General features: G+C 40.0%; 1 protein-coding gene across 2 annotated transcripts; it reads right to left on the reverse strand.

The window, feature by feature from the left end:
• Window positions 1–300: 300 nt before the first annotated feature.
• On the reverse strand, window positions 301–20,067 carry LOC129857326 (protein lin-28 homolog A-like). Of its 2 annotated transcripts, none has more exons than XM_055925458.1 (4): window positions 19,905–20,067; window positions 11,811–11,995; window positions 7,741–7,934; window positions 301–4,587 (listed from the first exon to the last, which is right to left on the reverse strand). In XM_055925458.1, the coding sequence occupies exons 2-4, from the start codon at window positions 11,925–11,927 to the stop codon at window positions 4,218–4,220; spliced, it is 681 nt and encodes a 226-aa protein (XP_055781433.1). In that variant the 5' UTR covers window positions 11,928–11,995; window positions 19,905–20,067; the 3' UTR covers window positions 301–4,217. The 2 variants fall into 2 exon arrangements, with proteins under 2 accessions (XP_055781433.1, XP_055781432.1); XM_055925457.1 differs by lacking the exon at window positions 19,905–20,067 and adding an exon at window positions 12,528–13,253.
• Window positions 20,068–21,451: the final 1,384 nt, after the last annotated feature.

Genomic DNA, 21,451 nt, shown 5'->3' on the forward strand with positions numbered 1-21,451 from the left:
TTTATCCTGTAGCGCCCTCTAGGAGCATTCACGAATACTACCGGTTTCTTTTCTCATTCTGAACTCCTGTCACTGTTAAACCAGGTCAATGTTCAAACTCATTCCATGGAGGGCGTGTTTTGTTTTTTCCTTTCAATTAAGATCTAGACAACCAGGTGAGGGAAGTTCTTTACTAATTAGTGACCTTAATTCATCAATCAAGTACGAGGAGCCAAACAGAAACTCGGCCCTTCGTGGAATGAGTTTGACACGTGGTTTAAACCATCACATCCCTGAAAGATCAACCAGACCAAAAGAAGATGTAAGCAACAGGCTTTATTATTTCAGTCAAATAAACCATTTGAATATCCAGACAATCCATGATTGATGTAACAAAAAAAAGACGTTGAATACAATGAATGAATGAAAACAATACAACAGATATCAGTGCTCTTTCGAGATGTTAAGACAATCTTCTGCTATGGACAAACACTTGATTGTTTTATACAACCACAACACTGAAAATACATACATACACAAGCTTTTATTTTTTTTACAAAAACGTGAGTCCATCACATCACAATATGTCCTTTATGTGGGCTACTCAACAGTGCTTTCTGGGTTGTATTTGGGGCATATATCTCCCAAATAAATGCGTTGGTTCAGTCTGCATCCACAGGGCTGTCTCAACTAATACAGAAATGTTGCAGAATAGTTGGGGTCAATTCCATTTCCATTCAGGCAGTTCAGGATTTCAACTGAAATTTAAATTCCATTTGACCTAATTGCTTTCCAAATGGAATTGGAATTTTAGTTTCCAACCTGAAATGACTGAATTGAAATGGACCCCTACCCTGTTACATAACCATGAGATAGCGATTCACTGTTGTTTATCTGTTATGAATTGATCATTAATACACACGATTAGATGATATGATCCATACAAGGTTAAAACAATGTCAGTAGTTCCATCAATCTCTGAGGATCACACATAACAGAGAGGATACAACACACACCGTGGTGTTAAAATGGTCAAATAAACAAAAAATATGACTAAATGCTCCATTTTTTTGTCAGATGAGTTTAACAGAAACCACAGTTCCATATGTCCAGCAGTGATTTTATATACACTGACTGTACAAAATATTTCTTACATAATCATCGTTATTTGAATCGAAGGAGAAATTCATAACTTAGAAGGATAGTGACCAAATCACAATTACACTGAGTGTACAAAACATTAGGAACACCTGCTCTTTCCATGACAGACTGACCATGTGAATCCAGATGAAAGCTATGATCCCTTATTGATGTCACTTGTTAACTCCACTTCAATCAGTGTAGATGAAGGGAAGGAGACAGTTTAAATGAGGATTTTTAAGCCTTGAGACAAATGAGACATGAATGGTGTATGTGTGCCATGCAGAGGGTGAATGGGCAAGACAAAAGATTGAAGTGCCTTTGAATGGAGTATGGTAGTATGTGCCAGGTGCATCTGTGTCAAGAACTGCAACGCTGTTGGGTTTTTCTCACTCAACAGTTTCCCGTGTTTATCAAGAATGGTACACCACCCAAAGGACATCCAGCCAACTTGACACAGCTGTGGGAAACATTGGAGTCAACATCGACCAACATCCCTGTGGAACGCTTTCGACACCTTGTAGAGTCCATGCCCCGATGAACTGAGGCTGTTCTGAGGACAAAAGGGTGGTGGGGTGGTGCAACTCAATATTAGGAAGGTGTTCTTAATGTTTTGTACACTCAGTGAATAAGGCCCGTGTGTAGGATTTCAGTTTGGTCCTTTGTCTAAGTGGTGTGACCAACGAATGCTAAGACAAACAGAAACCATAATGTAAACAGAATATAAATTACCAGAACTTACCACTAGATGGTGGTATGCACTTACAATAACGCACAGGTTCAGACAGGTGTGGACATGTCTGTTTACAATGTAACATGGACATAATAACAGTATGTATACCTAGAACTCAGAGGTAGTTACTAAGATCAGTACTTAAGTCTATAGAGTTGAACACTAACTCAATATGACATGGTTTGCTTAAAACAAAAACACATTTTAGTTCTATGATGATGATTCCCCTCAAAATGAAAAGTAAACTTTTTGGTAAGTTCCCTGAGAACATTATTTCTCCTGTGAGAAAATATAAAATTTGAGTCCTCCAGGGATCTAGTTTGGTTTGTGCTAATGTTTGATTATATATACGATCTATGAGTATAACATGTATTCACTGTCAGTAAACATAGTAGAGCCTAGACGTTCAATTCATAGCTGCATTATAGAACATATCAGGGCTTTGTTTCATGCAGTATCATGCCCTTCAGTCACGCAGTCAACGGATTGAAGGCAAACATTTCACCCCATTGATTATTTGTCATCTTACACTTCCTACTAAGGTCATTCAATTAGATTAAGTTTGATTTGTCAACACACATTAAGAAGTGACTGCTCCGCTGACACACTGAGAATTCCCTTTCACAGTCAGTCAGTGCAGCCGTACCCTGTGGGAGAGAGAGTACTGTATGGTCATGATATGGTGTGAGTAAAGTTAAAAGAAACATAAACCATGTCTCCTTATAAATGCATTCAACATTCATCTTAATATTTACATTGAGTATTCTTATTGATGAGGATGAATGAGACCATGAGGAAGCAGGTATACTACTTCTTCACTGCCCTGAACAGACAAATGATCATATTAGCATTGGTTTAGTTAGAAACAGTTTCCCAGAGACAGATCTAGTCTAGTCCTGGACTAAAAAGCACGTTCAATGACAATCACGATTCTCCATTGAAAGGGCGTTCTAGTCTAAGACTAGGCTTAATCTTTGTCCGGCAAAGAGGTATGAGAGCTATGATTGGGTTTGGGTGTCTTTGGCTACCGTCTGATGAAAAACGCACAGAGAAAACAAAGGCTTCGAACCGCCCTGTGTAGTTCTCCAAAATAGAGAAAGAAAATCTAAGAAATACTTCCCGTTGGAACAGGTGAATGTTGAATCCATGTGAATCCAGGTGAAGGGTGAATCCATGTGAATCCAGGTGAAGGGTGAATCCATGTGAATCCAGGTGAAGGGTGAATCCATGTGAATCCAGGTGAAGGGTGAATCCATGTAAATCCAGGTGAATGGTGAATCCAGGTGAATGGTGAATCCATGTGAATCCAGGTGAATGGTGAATCCAGGTGAATGGTGAATCCATGTGAATGGTAAATCCAGGTGAATGGTGAATCCAGGTGAATGGTGAATCCTGGTGAATGGTGAATCCAGGTGAATGGTGAATCCAGGTGAATGGTAAATCCAGGTGAATGGTGAATCCAGGTGAATGGTAAATCCAGGTGAATGGTGAATCCAGGTGAATGGTGAATCCAGGTGAATGGTGAATCCAGGTGAATGGTGAATCCAGGTGAATGGTGAATCCAGGTGAATGGTGAATCCAGGTGAAGGGTGAATCCAGGTGAATGGTGAATCCAGGTGAATGGTGAATCCAGGTGAATGGGGAATCCAGGTGAATGGTAAATCCAGGTGAATGGTAAATCCAGGTGAATGGTGAATCCAGGTGAATGGTGAATCCAGGTGAATGGTGAATCCAGGTGAATTTGAACAGACTGAGCTTTGGGACAATAGAGTTCAGATCAGGTAAATTATGAAAAAAGAAAGAACAAGATTGCTTTGGCTGTTTGTGTGTCAGTCCCATTCCCAGTTGTCTTCTTATTGCAATTGATAGTAGAGCGGATGTCAATGAACCTGACTGAGCAATGGAAACACAAGGGTGACTGACCATCCCTGTGCTACCAGTCTGAGGTAGATGAGGCTGAATCTGGCCCAGGAGGTAACTAAGAGTATAGGTCTATCTATGTGGAGATGGATTGAGTTGGCCCAGGAGGTAGCTAAGAGTATAGGTCTATCTATGTGGAGATGGTTTGAGTTGGCCGAGGAGGTAACTAAGAGTATAGGTCTATCTATGTGGAGATGGATTGAGTTGGCGCAGGAAGTAGCTAAGATGTACACAGTTTAGTAGAGGGAGAGTCTGGGAGGGATTGGGGAAGTAAAATAGATACTTTACTGTCCATTTGGTTAGAAATGTGGATCTGCTTGAGGTTGCTCAGGAGGTAGCTCAGGATGTGTCTGTGTGAGGAGGAGACTGATCAGACTGAAGGAAGGTGGTTTTATTGGACCAGAGGTAATACTAACAGGTGGCATCCGTCCATGGTGGATGTGGATCAGGATTGTTTCCACCTGTGGTGCACTCCAGATCTCCTCTGGATCTGTGCCGGGTCTTCCGGAGAGCTGGAGGACTTGCTAGAGGACTTGCTGAGGGGGGAGGAACTGTCCTGAGGGGGCTGGGAGTGCCTGTTTCCCTGCCTGGGACTGGGGCTGTAGGAGGTGGTGGTAAAGGTACCGGGGTACTGGTCCACAGTAGTGCGTCTTCCCTGAGTGGCTGTGGCAGGGCCAGGAGACAAGGGGCCGGGGGGGCGGTGAGGACAGTGGGCCACCATGTGCGTCGAGCTCTGGCAGTAGTGGCACTTCTTTGGCTGGGGCGGCAGGCCACACTCTTTGGCATGGTGGTCTAGTCCTCCACAGTTATAGCATCTGAGACAGAGAGTGGAGATCCTTGTCACATTCCAATTCACAAACAAGCAATTTCTTTCAACTTCAGGGCTTAAAGTGCGTATTTATTCTGAACTCAAAGAATAATACCTAGAACTTCTTATATGGGATATCATTACATTTTCTCTATAATGTAATATGGTACAAATACAATTATAACATGCTTACTAGATTGATTGAATTATATTTACCCAAAATCTGTTGGTCCAAATGTATCCTTTAGAAGGCAGCATTTCACATAGAATACACCATAGAATATGCATAGAATACACCATAGAATACACCAATACTGAACCTTTAAGAGAAAACAGTTAAAGTGACCAATGCAAATACAATACTTCTCATGTGTGTTCTCATCAAGAGATGACAAACCAAATAAATAGATAAATAGATTATTATTTTCCCTGCTAAAATGCGTTTAAATAACAAATTTGCACACTTGCTGATATTTATAGCTTACTGCCAAATGTCTATAGAAATGCAGTATGTCAACAACAGGCCTAAGGCCTGCAAGAAATAACCAAGACGCTGCTCACGGGCGGAAACAATGACAAGGCGAAACATTGATGACAAGGCGAAACAAAGCAGGGCTCCACACAGGGAACTAAGTCGTGTCACTCCAGCCTGTCACATGGTCTGTTTTACTGAATCAAATAGGAAGCTATTCAATGAACTGGTTAATATAAGAGCAAATCATACCAATTAATTTGCAATAGACGTGATCATTAGATATCAGGTCATAAACAGATAGGCTCATTACGACATTATTAACTTGCAGTCAGATGTTATAAGGCTACATTTCAGGTCGGTCATCCAAAAAGTTACATATTGCAGCTTTAAATCTTTCAGATGGAAACAAAGTGTTTCGCATGACTGAGCTGGAGGCTTGCAGGGGGTCCCTTGGTGGCGTCTTCAATTAGAACATGCAAGGGGGGAAGAGGGAAGGAGAGGAGAGGGGGAAGGGCATTGGAATTTAGGTTTCATCCAGGCTAGTTCGCTTGCTTGGGAGGTTACCTACCAATACCCCCTCCTCCACTTCCCAACCCCCACCACATAGACTCCCATTCTAGCTGGTAAGAGTGAAAACCAGTTTTCACAAGACAAGCTGCCATGCTGGTCGTAAATGTTTCAAAATTGGCCCTGAATCTATGTTTTTATAACATATCAATCACATAGGCAGGCACTGTTTAGACACATGGTTACAGAGTTTCCACAACGTTTATCTTTGCATAATTTCTAATACTTGCATAGAACAACAAATCAGCTGAGGTTTGACTCAAGTAAACCAATAACTCAAGTGAAGAGAAAGGTGTTGGCACAATTTATTTGTAAATTCCAAAATGTTCAAATATTGTCAATGTTTATAAGATCGGGGATGTCACGTTCTGACCTTAGTTCTTTTGTTATTTCTTTGTTTTAGTATGGTCAGGGCGTGAGTTGGGTTAGATAATGAGCTTTTATGTGTTCATGGAATGACAGTTAGACTGCAAAATCTGGACGATGGATGGAAGTAACCAGCTAGGGAATTTAAAAAGGTTCATACTTAAACACTCGCCTGAAATAAGTAGCAGTAAAAAAAAATACATGCATGAGTCACGTTCTGACCTTAGTTCTTTTGTTATTTCTTTGTTTTAGTATGGTCAGGGCGTGAGTTGGGTGGGTTATCTATGTTCATTTTTCTATGTTGGTTTTTGCGTTTTGCCTGGTATGATTCTCAATCAGAGGCAGGTGTCGTTAGTTGTCTCTGATTGAGAATCATACTTAGGTAGCCTTTTTCCACCTCTGTTTTGTGGGTGCTTATTTTCTGTCTTTGTGTATGTCACCAGACAGGACTGTTTCGTTTCGTGTATTCTCGTTTATCGTTAGTTTTGTTGTTTTGTTCGAGTTTCATTTTCATTAAAAGGCATAATGAACACTTACAACGCTGCACCTTGGTCCTCTGATCCTTACTACTCCTCCTCGTCAGAGGAGGAGGAAGACAGCCGTTACAGGGGAGCCAAGAGTTTAACTGTGTAACACTGTAATACATCAACCCATTAAATAAAAAATATGATAAATCAATATAAAAAAATAAATGCTGGTGGATGTTATTAAAGGGAATGTAGTGTTTCTAAAATGTTTTTAACCTGCCTATTTGGATCCAACCAGCAGCTCTGTTACTGACCCAGAAAGGTTAGGGGTTAGAGGTCAACACAATGACCTCAACATATTTCTATTCCTGCCTTGAAGAAAGATCCTTCTTACATTATAACAATGGGGAGGGAAATTAGGATGAAATGTCTACACAAAAAATAAGTAGACATTGTTAAATAAATGTGATCATTGATGTAGCACAGGTCTAACGCAGGTCATAAAATTAGTATCCTCCATAACACAACATGATGCAATATAACATCACCTAACATGATGAATAAAAGGGCAATCCTGTATAAAATAAAAAGCCTGTTTCTGAGAATTCCTCTTCAGTCTAAAGTGATATTTGCTATCCATTACAACATTGCCTCTACCAATCTATGTCAGTGGGCTAAAGGACAAATCTGTATTCAAAGCAAATAGCAGCCAGCAGTAGAGCCTCAAAACCAACCATCACGGAAATAGCAGCACTTAGACCGACTAGACCTCCGTCATACAATATTGCCGTAAAACCATGGCAACTGGAGCCATATAGAATAACAGTTTGGGTGGAAATGCAGCACCACACAGGAAATGGTCAAGCACAATCACATTCATTATTTATACTAAACTCATCATACATTTGACCTCTAGAGGAACACCATGTAACAGAACCTCTACAAATGTGGACCTTTGACATAATGTAAATATTGCAGCAGGTATACTCCACACAGAACCTCTGAATCATACACAGGTAAATACGAATATGCAGCTACTGCTAAATATATTACATCAATGCACACATACACAGGCACACGCACATGCATGTATGCACATACAAACACACCCACACCACTAATGATCACCGCAGCACTACCCTGTTCCTTCCAACATCATTGTCTGTTCTGTTGCTAGTCTCAATTCCCTCCCTGCAGCAGCAGGTCTAAACCACTCTATATTCACTCATAACAGAACATGAAAGGAAAGTCTGTTCTAGTAATTCTATTTCTATGGTTCACTCACCGGTCTCCTTTTGGCTTCCATCTCTGCTGCGGGGCTGGGGGCTTGATTTTCTGTCTCCTCTCACTGCCCGAGCAGGGGCCTCCCTCGGGGCCCGTGACTTGTACAGACTCCAGGCCCCTGAGGGACCTCTGGAAAGTAAACTCTAGTGGCTCTCCCTCCCGCAGGCTGCGAAAGCCCTCCATGTGCAGTTTGCTCTGGGATAGGAGGAGGATAGGACAGGATAGGGAGAAGAAGACACAGGTTACACAGGGATCTCCTGGTCTAGTTACACACAGTAAAACTAAATCAACCCACCTCTCCATCTAGGTCTCAATCAAACAGATGGATGAATCAAATTCATCTATCTACATCACATTTGATAATTTGCTACCATGTATCCAAATACGTGCTTGAGGACTACTTTTATGGTAAAGACAGACATAGCCATCATAATGGCTGATCCCTACAGTCACTTGCTCCCTGCCATTCCCTGGGTCTGTCGCTGTGGACTGAGCACATTGGTTCACTTCCTATACCAGAGGATTCAGATGGACCTTAGCACACTACAGCAGAACACTAGACTTTTAGAATTGACGCACAAGGGAATTTTAGATCTTTACACAGACCCACAGAGACACAGACCCACAGAGACACAGACCCACAGAGACACAGACCCACAGAGACACAGACCCACAGAGACACAGACCCACAGAGACACAGACCCACAGAGACACAGACCCACACAGGAATGCGAATAACTGTACTTTGAGCAGGATATTGTTAATGCCAAGTAGAAAACGAGGTTTGGTTGGTGTAACATTTACATTTTTTACATTTCAGCACACGCTCTTATCCAGAGCGACTTACACTTAATGCATTCATCTTAACGTAGCTGGGTGAGACAACCACATCTCACAGTCGTAGTGAGTAAAACTTTCCTCAGTAAAGCAGCTATCAGCAAAGCCAGTGCTAGTAAGAAAAGTAAAGTTTCAGTCTTACATGATGATCTGTGAACTCAATCATCGGAATCTTAGGCATTCAGTTGCTAATATAGATCACTAAATGTTTCTAAAACAATTTAATGGCAAGTGAAAAAGGATTTTGGTGTAAAAAAATGCATTTGTTGTATATAATCTTGTAATAACAAATCTATTATAATTACTGCAATTATCATCACTATTGTCCCATTATAAAATACAAAAAATATATATTTTTACAGTATTTAAAATATGTATAAAAAAAACAAATAATATCTTACTGTTTGTGAAACTTTAAAACAGTTGGTTCCTTTCCATATTTGTTAGAAATATATTTCTATGTATGATCTATTCATGTATCAAATAATAATAAATGCTTGATTAAGGTTCATGAGTTCTTTAAATAAATTTCATCCAAAGAAAAACACAATTACCAAATACTATTTTACAATTATTTTATTATAAAAATTTAAATAATAGGCATATATAGTATATAAATGGTAATACTATTTATGTTTTATCAAATTAAACACAAATAATTTAGGTTTTGAATATATTCAAAATATCCTAATAATCTCTCAATTAGAGCTTTACTCCTTTTCTTAAACAACTTTTCTTATTACATTTACATCTAATTACATTTTCATGGATCTTGTCCAAAATAAATGTTTACTAAATGAATTAATACATTTACAGTAACTTTTACCTCAACAACAGCATTAAATAAGCCAATCCACCCCCAGTTCACAATACATAATGACTTTATCTAATACACAAAAGGAATACCACTGATGATTTGACTTCTGTGAAAGTTGTTTACAGTAATGTAAATTATTGCATGTCTGAACGACTGCAGTGACAAACCCCCCTCCCCTAAAAACGAATAACTCAATCGAGCAACGAATAAAATAAAAACTAAATAACCCATGAATCCTAATGAAACAACATTCAACTAAACTTAACCCTAGTTCATCTTTATAGAGGTCAACAAAACTAATCTAGCCCATATTTCTACGAGTCACTCGAAGTCACTGATTTGTGTTTCAACAGAAGTCAAAGCATAGGTTCAGGATTCTCTGGTCCAGACACCTCGTCCTCCCCCGACATATTTGAGCCATCCGCCCTTAGCCCAGGCCAGCTCTCTGTTAGCCCTGCTGGAGCCACCTAAACTCTGGGCTACCACAGACCAACCCAGCACAGCAGCCATTTTGCCTGTTTTCAGTTGGGGGATGTGGGAATGAAAAGGGGCATAGAAGAGAAGGGAAAAACAGAAAAAGTGAGTAAGGAGAAAGGAGGAACATGACAAAGAGGAAGGGGTGCGGGTATATAGCACATGGTCTGTTTACTAGCTCTTCCAATAGTGGAGGAAGCTTTTGCCACTGGACGGCTTGATTGAGAGAAATGTGATATGAATGAGAGGACATACATGTTGAAAAAAATGACAAAACCCTAGAGTTCAGGCTGGGTCAAGCTTCAGTAAGTTTAACTCCTGAATATACCACAGGCCTTTGTGGAGCTTCAACTGTTTCATCGTCAACATATCACAACTAATTCCAAGTTTAAAGAGAGAAATTCCCCCGCTTGAAGCAGTTCTTCAGGTCATTCTACAAAGCCATATGCGGTCTCTCCACAGTCCTGTCTACAGAAGCATCCTGTTAGTCATTTGTTAGTCACAATCAAGTTATGCAAGGAAACCTAGCATATCAATCCACGCAACTTTGTGAGACATTTCCAGAAATCAGTCTCAGATTCATGCACCAAATATTTCCCAGTTAAAATGAATCTGAATTGTAATTGAAGAGTGAGTAAATCATGCATTGCAGTGGTCTCAAAAGCCTGTGGAGGCAGTGACTCAACATCAAACAAGCAGTGGTCAAAAGCACAGACAGATAACATACTGCAACTGCATTGCTCCAACAGTGTCGGTTAGCAGTTAGCTGCACTGTCGTCATAGGCATTTCATCAGCTGGTCATAGAAATCAGTCTTCTCTATAATCAGTCCCTCTATCAATAGATGACTCACTGTAAGAAGGAAGTCATGTGAACACAAGTAGGTAGGTAGCTTTTTTTTTCTTTCTCCCCTTTGAGGGAAAAAAAACACCAGGAAGAGGAACAAACAAAGGCTGGTATTAGCCTAGCCCTGGAATGAAGGAGGAGCCTGCCAAACACACAGTGAGATGAGATGGACTGATGAGCAGTCATAACCAAGGATCCACTCCAGCCAGTCTCCCATCGCATCATACACTATATCCCCCGCCACACCACTCCCCAAACCTATGCTGCCCAAGCAAATCCTACTACATTTACATTTGAGTCATTTAGCAGATGCTCTTATCCTGAGCAACTTACATACGTTTTCGCACTTGTCCCCTGTGGGAATCTCACCCACAACCCTGGCGTTGCAAGCGCCATTCTCTACCAACTGAGCCACACAAGATGGGGACTTGGCAAGCTAAATTAAGCACACCTAAAATGTGGCAATTTTGGGGTGGATTTGGTGGAATTCTGGCTCTAATTGGGCTGTAAAGTGTCAATAGAATCTAACAACATGGCACGGGATGGTGAAGGAAAGCAGTGCTATAACATAAACAGCCCAAAGCCCACACAGGAGTGAAATAATGTCCAAAATCTAAACCTGGTTGTGAGGTTGGTCTCTAAGCACATGTTTAACCTGACCACTACCATGCATGCATCACCTGTCTTTTCTTTGGCTTCAGAAAACCCCCTCTTATAGAGAGGCCCTTCCCCCATCTTCTGGGTCTATAAAACATGACGAGTAACATCTATCAATCACCCAATTTTCCATTGCAAAACTATTTCACTATAACAATCATTTTCCAGAATGTTAATTATTTCCCGTAGTCCTACAGACATCCTAAATAGAAGCTCATTCATGAGGATGCTACAACTTAGGTGTTACAATGTCACCACTGCTCCTCAACAATGTGCATGTGTCTCAGAGATATGTGGTAGATACAAACTATCCAATAGCCTGCACTGTGTGATCACCTCGTATGTGGGACAATTTGTATCCAACTCGTGTAGACATGAGGGTTCAGTTTGACTATCTATCAGCTGATTATTTGTATCCATAGATGGTTCAACTTAACTTACTTGGTGAACAAATACATCCATAGGAGGATCTACGGGAGTTCCCCCACGACTAGTCATGGATATAAACCCGAAGCCCATCCGCACATTGAACCACTTGCAGTGGCCTGCACCGGGCATGGACTGTTGCTGCCCACCCTGCAAGGATCCTGGCTCCTCTCCTCTATCACCACCTTTGCCCACCCCTCCTGAAAGCAAGTTGAGAATACAATGTTAAAACATCAATGAAATCACTTCCCATTCGTTTCAGTAAAACTTATTTGGGCAAATTATTCCACTTCCAAAATGTATTCTGCCTTGTACACAATTCATATGCAAAGTACTTATTTTCCAGAGCGGGTAACCAACTCATAAAGAACATAAAAAAAACTTTATTTACATGATTTGCCAGCAGATGGAATTTGCTTTGCTTTGATGGCTATCTAATAAATAGCCATCATAGGCTACTCCAACTTGGATATTGAAGTGTTTATATATCAGCTATGAACTTTCATCTGCACTTGCATCACTTTTAATTTTCTAACAACAAAGGTGAAATAACAGGTGTCCATTGTCACCCATAAACCTCAGCAAAAAGCGCACAAAAAAACTCGAAGTATATAGCAAACGCTGTGGGCGGTAACAACATCTCGGAGGCTACAGTCAGTCCCCTCTCCTTTCCCAGGAAAGAGGGACGCCAGAGAGACAATCTAAGCAGAGATACATAGAATATAGAATAACCTTCGGCCATGTTTCCCTGCCAAGTTTCCGCTCCAAACTTCGGTGATATAAACCCTGCTGGTCTTGATATTGTTTATTCCTCTGCGTCAGTCGAATATTCTGATTCGAGCGACCATACTTTTGCGTGCATGATCCAACGTGCGTTCCCCCATAGATTTTCAGCATATTCTTCTATGGATTTCTCTTGCTCTGTTCACGTGACTCTGTCAATTTACATGCTTTCTGGCGACTATTTTGTTCGGTCCGTGCAATCCGGGATCCTTAGGATGTCCCTAACCATTTGAAGTTGAAATGTAAAATGGTTACAGTAGTGGTTAAGGAAAGGGTTTAGTAAGGGTTATGGTTAAGATTAGGGTTAAAGTAAAGGTAGAGGTTAGGATTAGGGTAGGGTTTAGGTTATGGACGTCCCAAGGATACCGGATAGCAGTGCCATTTTTTTCTCCTCGAATCCAGGCAAAAGAGTTCGTTCGGAGCACAGAGATAACCAATCGTCGTTCCACAAACCGAACATCAACATATTTGTGTTGGCCTATGCCACGTTAATTTATTCATTAGAAGTTTCAAAACATAAGTATTTGGCATGCAAATGCTTGAGTTGTCATTTTGTGCCAAGAATAAACTGAATAAGTACCCTCATATATGTGTGGAAATGTGGTTATGTTTAATACATAGGCATATCCTCAAGTCATGATATATACAGTACCAGTCAAAAGTTTGGACACACCTACTCATTCAAGGGTTTTTCTTAATTTTTGTACTATTTTCTACTTTGTAGAATAACAGTGAAGACATCAAAACTATGAAATAACACACATGGAATCATGTAGTAACCAACAAAGTGTTAAACAAATAACAAATATTTTATATTCTTCAAAGCAGCCACCCTTTGCCTCGATGACAGCTTTGCACAATCTTGGCATTCTCTCAATCAGCTTCATGAGGTAGTCACCTGGAATGCATTCCAATTAACTAATTAATTAATTTGTGGAATTTCTTTCCTTCTTAATGCGTTTGAGCCAATAAGTTGTGTTGTGACAAGGTAAGGGTGGAATACAGAAGATAGCCCTATTTAGTAAAAGACCAAGTCCATATTATGGCAAGAACAGCTCAAATAAGCAAAGAGAAACAACAGTCCATCATTACTTTAAGACATGAAGGTCAGTCAATCCAGAACATTTCTTCAAGTGCAGTCGCAAAAACCATCAAGTGCTACTCTCTCATGAGTACCGCCATAGGAAAGGAAGACACAGAGTTACCTCTGCTGCAGAGGATATGTTCATTAGAGTTACCAGTCTCAGAAATTGCAGCCCAAATAAATGCGTCACAGAGTTCAAGTAACAGACACATCTCAACATCAACTGTTCAGAGGAGACTGCTTGAATCAGACCTTCATGATCAAATTGCTGTAAAGAAACCACTACTGAAGGACACCAATAATAAGAAGAGACTTGCTTGGGCCAAGAAACACGAGCAATGGACATTTTCACACACTGTACATAGATGTTTCTATTGTGTTATTGACTGTACGTTAGTTTATGTGTAACTCTGAGTTGTTGTTTTTGTCGCACTGCTTTGCTTTATCTTGGCCAGGTCGCAGTTGTAAATGAGAACTTGTTCTCAACTGGCCTACCTGGTTAAATAAAGGTGATTATTATTATTATTTTTTTATTAGATGGGTGTAAATCTGTCCTTTCGTCTGATGAGTCCAAATTTGAGATTTTTGGTTCCAACCGCCATGTCTTTGTGAGACGCAGAGTAAATGAACAGATGATCTCCGCATTTGTGGTTCCCACCATGAAGCATGGAGGAGGAGGTGGGATGGTGCTTTGTTGGTGACACTGTCTGTGATTTATTTAGAATTAAAGTCACACAACAAGCATGGCTACCACAGCATTCTGCAGCGACAAACCATCTGGTTTGCTCTTAGTTGGACTATCATTTGTTTTCAACAGGACAATGACCCACCACACCTCCAGGCTGTGTAAGGGCTGTTTGACCAAGAAGGAGAGTGATGAAGTGCTGCATCAGATGACCTGGCCTCTACAATCACCCAACCTGTCACGGCTGTTGAAGGAGGAGGACCAAGGTGCAGCGTGGTGCCTGTCCATTTTCTTTTATTAATCAAAATGACGACAAACAAAACAATATACTCTACAAAAACAAACCGTGAAGCTCAAAGGAAAAGTGCCCTAAACAAAGTCAACTTCCCACAAAGACAGGTGGGATAAAAGGCTACCTAAGTATGGTTCCCAATCAGAGACAACGATAGACTGTTGTCCCTGATTGTGAACCATACCTGGCCAAAACATAGAAATAGAAAATCATAGAAACACAAAACATAGAATTCCCACCCCAACTCACGCCCTGACCAAACCAAAATAGAGACATAAAAAGGATCTCTAAGGTCAGGGCGTGACACAACCTCAACCCAATTGAGATGGTTTGGAATGAGTTAGACCGCAGAGTGAAGGAAAAGCAGCCAACAAGTGCTCAGAATATGTGGGAACTCCTTCAGGGCTGTTGGAAAAGAATTCCAGGGGAAGCTGGTTAAGATAATGCCAAGAATGTGAGCAAAGCTGTCATCAAGGCAAAGGGTGGCTACTTTGAAGAATCTCAAATATAAAATATGTTTTGATTTGTTTAACACTTTTTGGGTTTACATGAGTCCATATGTGTTATTTCATAGTTTTGATGTCTTCATTATTATTCTAAAATTTAGAAAATAGTACAAATAAAGAATAACCCTTGAATGAGTAGGTGTGTCCAAACTTTTGACAGGTACTGTATATATCAATAAAAACTGTGATCACATTTAACTCCAAGGTAACTATTGCACCGAATTAGGCTACTTTTTATTATCCGTTCAGAATGAATGTCTCTGTAACTATGACATATCACACATATGCCTATCCTTCCTGAAATGTTTATGGAGTAGAATAGTCACAGGGTTGATTTATGTGATAGAATAATAACTAGTTAAGATAGGGTTTCTGTATCGAGGTCTGAAACATGGTGGCTGACATTAACCAATCTGGTGGGTCCAGTCTTTCCGGGGATGGACAAGTCCTTAGCCTAACTACTTTGTCAGACTCGTAAAATATATATCTACGAGCATCACAGCCACAATGCTTGGGGCATTAAAATAAACCTATTTTCACAGGTATCACAAGTTGTCTCACAAAGACAAGCCAAAATTACTCTCAACTGACTTTTAATTTGTATTTTTATCTATATTATTATTATTATTATTATTATCACTGCGTTGTTGGGAAAGAGTTCAAGGTAAGAATACCACTCTACTGTTTTACACCTGTTGTATCCTGTGCGCGTGGCGAATTAACTTTGAAACTTGAAACTCACCAGGTAAAGTGAGTTTCGGCTATTTATCACAAAATATGGAAATCCGTATGACTTATAAGCTAAGCTAACATATATGAGGCAACAACAGATATGCCTAAATATATATCTACCGCGTAAAAGGAAACTAAGAACAAAACATGAACGCATAGATCATACAGGCCCGACCTGACATTCCTGTGCTGTTCTCGACCGTAGGTTATCATTTTAGCAAAACCCATGTACAGATCAATTTAGCAGACATATCTCACAGATAGGCGTATGTGTTCCTTGCATGGTACACATTTAACAGGCCACATAAAGACTATTCGTCCGTATTAACACCTGGTTTTAGTCAATACTATCATCGAATTGTCGAAATAAAAACGATTCCCCGATAGATAATTAGAGTATGGCATAAATAACATGACAGAGAGTTCAAAACACAGAGATTGGACAGGGCGAATGTTAGGGGAATTCTTTACGAAGGGGATTGGGGGAGAAATACTCCCAATACATTGTAAACACGCCCACACTACTGCAGGAATAGCCTGATGGACCCCGCCTCACACTTCAATCCGCCTTCAAACGGTGTTTGTGAAGATGCAGAATACGAGAGGAATTGGAGCTCAGCACAAACGCAGCGTGGAACATTGGGCCAGAATGACCAGGCAGCAGCCGTATCAGATGTTACCGAAGCAGCTATTTTCTCAGCTATTATACATGAGTGGACAAATGCGTCAAACTGAATCCGCTCCAATTTGGAAGATTGAGGAGGATTTGGAAACAGAGTTTTGTGTTGTGTGTATGATATAAAAGGTGAGGACTGAGAGCAAAACATCATCAGACCATGTATAGTCACAGTTATGAGGTGAAAGTAACCATGCATAATTGGTAATGTGATTGGTACTTATCAGTTATTTTCAACCAGAAATGCCGAGGCCACATTTTATCGAGTTCATTGGGTTTCATTCCATTTTCTACCATTTAGCACTTTTTTTGCAGTCTAGCTTTTGAGTGCCAACAATGTTCATATTGATAAAAAAAATCATTAGGCTGCTACTAATATTAACAACTCTAAGAAATGTAGAAAACTACAATTTAACTGTTTAAACTACAATGTAAAGTGTAAATATAACAGAATCAGATTGTACACAATATATTTAGATCGAATGTCTCTTTTTTTGAACAGTTTTGTGGAAAAAACATTTGTAAAATGGGCTCTACATCCATATAGTCTTTGCGCAAATGTCGATTGTATTGCCTATTCTTGTAACCCTTTTCGAGAATCTGAGATCCTTTCGGAGTGATATTGGGGTACTTATGATGTTTGGTGATAATCAGGAATTTTCCCCATGCAAAGTAAGTGGCTGGGAGGGGCCCGGGCATTGATGGAAGGGAGGCAAGGGAAACGTTAAGGGGTTGTTCTCTTCCAATGCCTTAGCAGATCGAGATAGTGAAACTGGGGAACGAACGATTCGATTTAAAATAAACGTAAGAAATGCGCAATTGGAATCAAATTTTAAGATTGTGGAACTTTTATTTAGGTGCATGTGTAAACGGTGCATTATTTAGGTGCATGTGTATTTCTCGTTCTCTGAGGCTACCGCTTTGCTAAACTGTTGAGCTCAATGAGGTTATATCTTAGTCCATCAAATTTTTAAATACACAATTGTGCCCAATAAATCAGATTATGGAGATTAAAAACGATATGTTGAAACACATTAAAGGGAAATTAAATATTGGACAATGAATATATTTAAACCATTAAGTAGTTAATAACTAAGTCTCAAACATACTGAACAAAAATATAAACCCAACATGTGAAGTGTTGGTACCATGTTTTATGAGCTAAAATAAAAGATCACAGAAATGTTCCATAGGCACAAACAGCTTATTTATCTCAATTTCTGGGCACAAATTTGTTTACAGCCCTGTTAGTGAGCATTTCTCTAATAATAATAAAGATAATTCATCCACCTGACAGGTGTTGGATATTAAGAAGCTGATTAAACAGCATGATCATTACACAGGTGCACCTTGTACTGAGGCAATAAAAGGCCACTCTAAAATGAGCAGTTTTTTCACACAACACAATGCCTCTATCTCAAGCTTTAAGGGAGTGTGCAATTGGAATGCCGAATGTCCACCAGAGCTGTTTCCAGATAATTTAATGTCGTTTTAGAGAATTTGGCAGTACATCCAACTGGCCTCACAACCGCAGACCACGTCTAACCACTCCAGCCCAGGACCTCCACATCCGGCTTCTTCACCAGCGGGATAGTATGAGACCAGCCACCTGGACAGCTGATGAAACTGTGGGTTTTGCACAACCAAATAATTTCTGCACAAACTGTCAGAAACCTCAGGGAAGCTCATCTGAGTGCTCATCATCCACACCAGGGTCTTGACCTGACTGCAGTTCGGCGTCGTAACCAACTTCAGTGGGCAAATGCTCGCTTTCGATGGCCACTGGCACACTGGAGAAGTGTGCTCTTCACAGATTCAAATGTACCGGGGAGATGGCAGACGTGTGGCGCTGTGTGGGCGAGCGGTTTGCTGATATCAACGATGTGAACAGAGAGATGGGGTTATGGTATGGGCAAGCATAAACTGCGGACAATAAACACTATTGCATTTTATCGATGGCAATTTGAATGCACAGAAATACCGGGACGAGATCCTGAGGCCCATTGACGTGCCATTAATCCGCCGCCATCACCTCATGTTTCAGTATGATATTGCTTGGCCCCATGTCACAAAGATATGTACACAATTCCTGGAAGCTGAAAATCTCCCAGTTCTTCCAAGGCCTGTATACTCACCAGACATGTCACCCATTGAGCATGTTTGGAATGCTCTGGATCGACATGTTTGACAGCGTGTTCAAGCTCCCACTAATATCCAGCAACTTCGTACTGCCATTGAAGATGAGTGGGACAACATTCAATAGGCCACAATCAACAGCCTGATCAACTCTACGAAAGACATGTGTCGCACACACACACACAAATATTATTGCACAGCTAACCTTGTGGGGAACTAACCTTGTGGGGACATACGATTCAGACCCATTCAAAATCCTATTTTCTCTAACCCCTAACCCTAAACCTAACCTGTACCCTTACTCTAACCTTAACCCTAGCTCCTAACCCTAAAACTAGCGGTCTGGCAAGGGTTGACATCGCAGCTCAACTAGCGGTCTGGCAAGGGTTGACATCTCAGCTCAGCTACTGAAGACCGAAGAGTTTCGCCACAGAGTTTCTAAACCCAGAGGCGCAACATCGCGAGACTACCGGGAGCGCTTGCCAAACAGACCAGGCCAATGAACGAGTCAATGAACGAAATAAAAAATTCTTCCTTGGTTGTTAATTTTCTCGAAATCTAAAGGTACAACCTAGATTCGAGTCAATGTTTTAAGTAAACGAATATGTCATTACTCCAACCTCGTGAAACTGACAGGTTTTAATTTTTCATCAAATACAACCTATATTGAAGAAGTGCCATTGATTTGACGGCATGCACATGCGCAGTTTGGCGCGAGACGAACGTTAGACGTGTTTCTACGCATGCGCTTAGCAAGCAAACGTTGCCATGACGTCGCCTACAAGTGAGATCGGGGATTTCTATTGGAGAAGCAATTTTAGCCTATCTTCATACTGTGCTGCCTTTGATTTCGCAGCTGTTTATCCTATTGCCTCTCCATCTCCATCTTCGGAATATAGCCTTTTAGAAAGTATAGCCTAATGAATGTCAATAGAATGTAGGCAAGAATGTCCACATGGTAACAAACTGTTTGGATGCTAACCAATGGCATTTATTAAAAAGCCTATAAGAACCCGGAAGAATTTGAAATAAATCTCATATTTTTCATTATTGTAACATAATCTCCGTTTTGGCTCATTTGACCCCCCCTATTCCAGTCTCTGCGTTGCCTGGTCCAAAATCAAAGCATACTTACATAACGTTTATGGTTAATTAATTGCAGAACATTAGGCTATAGGAAGAAGTGGGGAACACATATGCATCAATTTAGCTTACCGATTGTTCACCATTGCCGAGAATATAGCAACTGATCGATCGGCTATTAGTTCCTGAGGAAAGATGGAGAGGGTAGTTTGTATCGATACTAGTCTATTGGTAAGCTGTTTGCAGCTACCAGCTGCGCTGTCCAGCCATAGCGCCTCTGCGCAGCCTCACCTTCTGCTACTCTCGTGGCTGATTGGATGCCTGTACAAATAGCGCCAAATTGGAACAGTGAGTGTTGCTCCCTAGGAACTCAGTGCAATCATGTTGATATAGGTAACAGCGTAGCACCATCTAGTGTTAATTTCATTACATTGAAAGAAAGCCTAGTACAGTAATGTGTAGTGTGTAGCCTATTGGAAATAGGCAGCAATATACTTTATATTATTTTACCCCCCCCAAAAGCCTTTGTCGTAATTAGATACTTAAATATTGTTCAACTGTGTGTTGACTGTTTTTATTTCTTTCGATGTGTAGTTTCTATTTTAGACCTTCACAGCAATAGGTAGGCCTGGGTATCTATTTAATTTCGGAATGTGGAATTTACATGAAAGGTTTTGCTCTCTTGTGTCACCTGGTGGTTGCTGGGGATTGGCTCTCTAGGATGCAGCCCTAATGCATGTAGTGAAATATATGTGAATAGTAAACCATACAATAACTACAATACAATTCACAATCGAACAGTCTACATGTTTTAAAATAGATAGTCCTGTTGTAGAAGAGATTCGATTAAGATCAAAGTTGTTTGATTATACTACAGTGTTTGGGTAGCTATCAAGCAACGTGCATCGATGAAGAAGAATCTAAAAGTAGATTTAAAAAACAAATGAAACACGGACGTTATTTTTATGAAACTTAAATTCCCAATAAGGGATAGCCTACCAGACTAAGAGTTTTAGGACAAAGTCTAAGTATTTCGATTGGAACGGACCTTTTTGATCATCCTCACAGATATATTATTCATACAGAACCTTTACATCTCAAGTTAAACCAGACAAAACTTCATTTCATTCATCTGAATCACAGAATCGGACAATAAAAACAACAACAATGTATTCAAATGTTTGGCCAAAATGTTGTGTAACATCTAAGAATGTTACACGTCTGAACAGCCCTTTTTATAAAACAAATAAAAATAAGTAAATGCACAAATTAACTGCAAATATTTTTTGAAGACTAAATTCATGAAATTCTTCATGAAAAAATGTTACATTTCCCTGTAAGTGCCAAAGGTGTAAAAGAGAGAAAGAACAAGTTCTGGTGCCGTTTTGGTTATCAACAATTATGTTAACAAAATATTATTATTTCAGAATTTCTAGAAGGAATTTAATTCAACTCCTGGACATAAAATGGAAATGTAGGCCTTTTTAAATACAACACATTTTCTCTCTTTCAGATACAGTGCTCATTTTGATAAACCTGAAATAAATATACAATTTCTATCCTTTCCTGTATTAATTAATTCTTTAATTGTTTACTTGGTCCTATACTTTTTAATGATTTTGTTATTGTTTTATTTTCTAATAAAATGTTTCCAGTGATGGGAATTGAACAGCAGGTTG

This window comes from Salvelinus fontinalis, chromosome 6 (genome assembly GCF_029448725.1).
Source record: "Salvelinus fontinalis isolate EN_2023a chromosome 6, ASM2944872v1, whole genome shotgun sequence".
Classification (NCBI taxonomy): Eukaryota; Metazoa; Chordata; class Actinopteri; order Salmoniformes; family Salmonidae; genus Salvelinus; species Salvelinus fontinalis.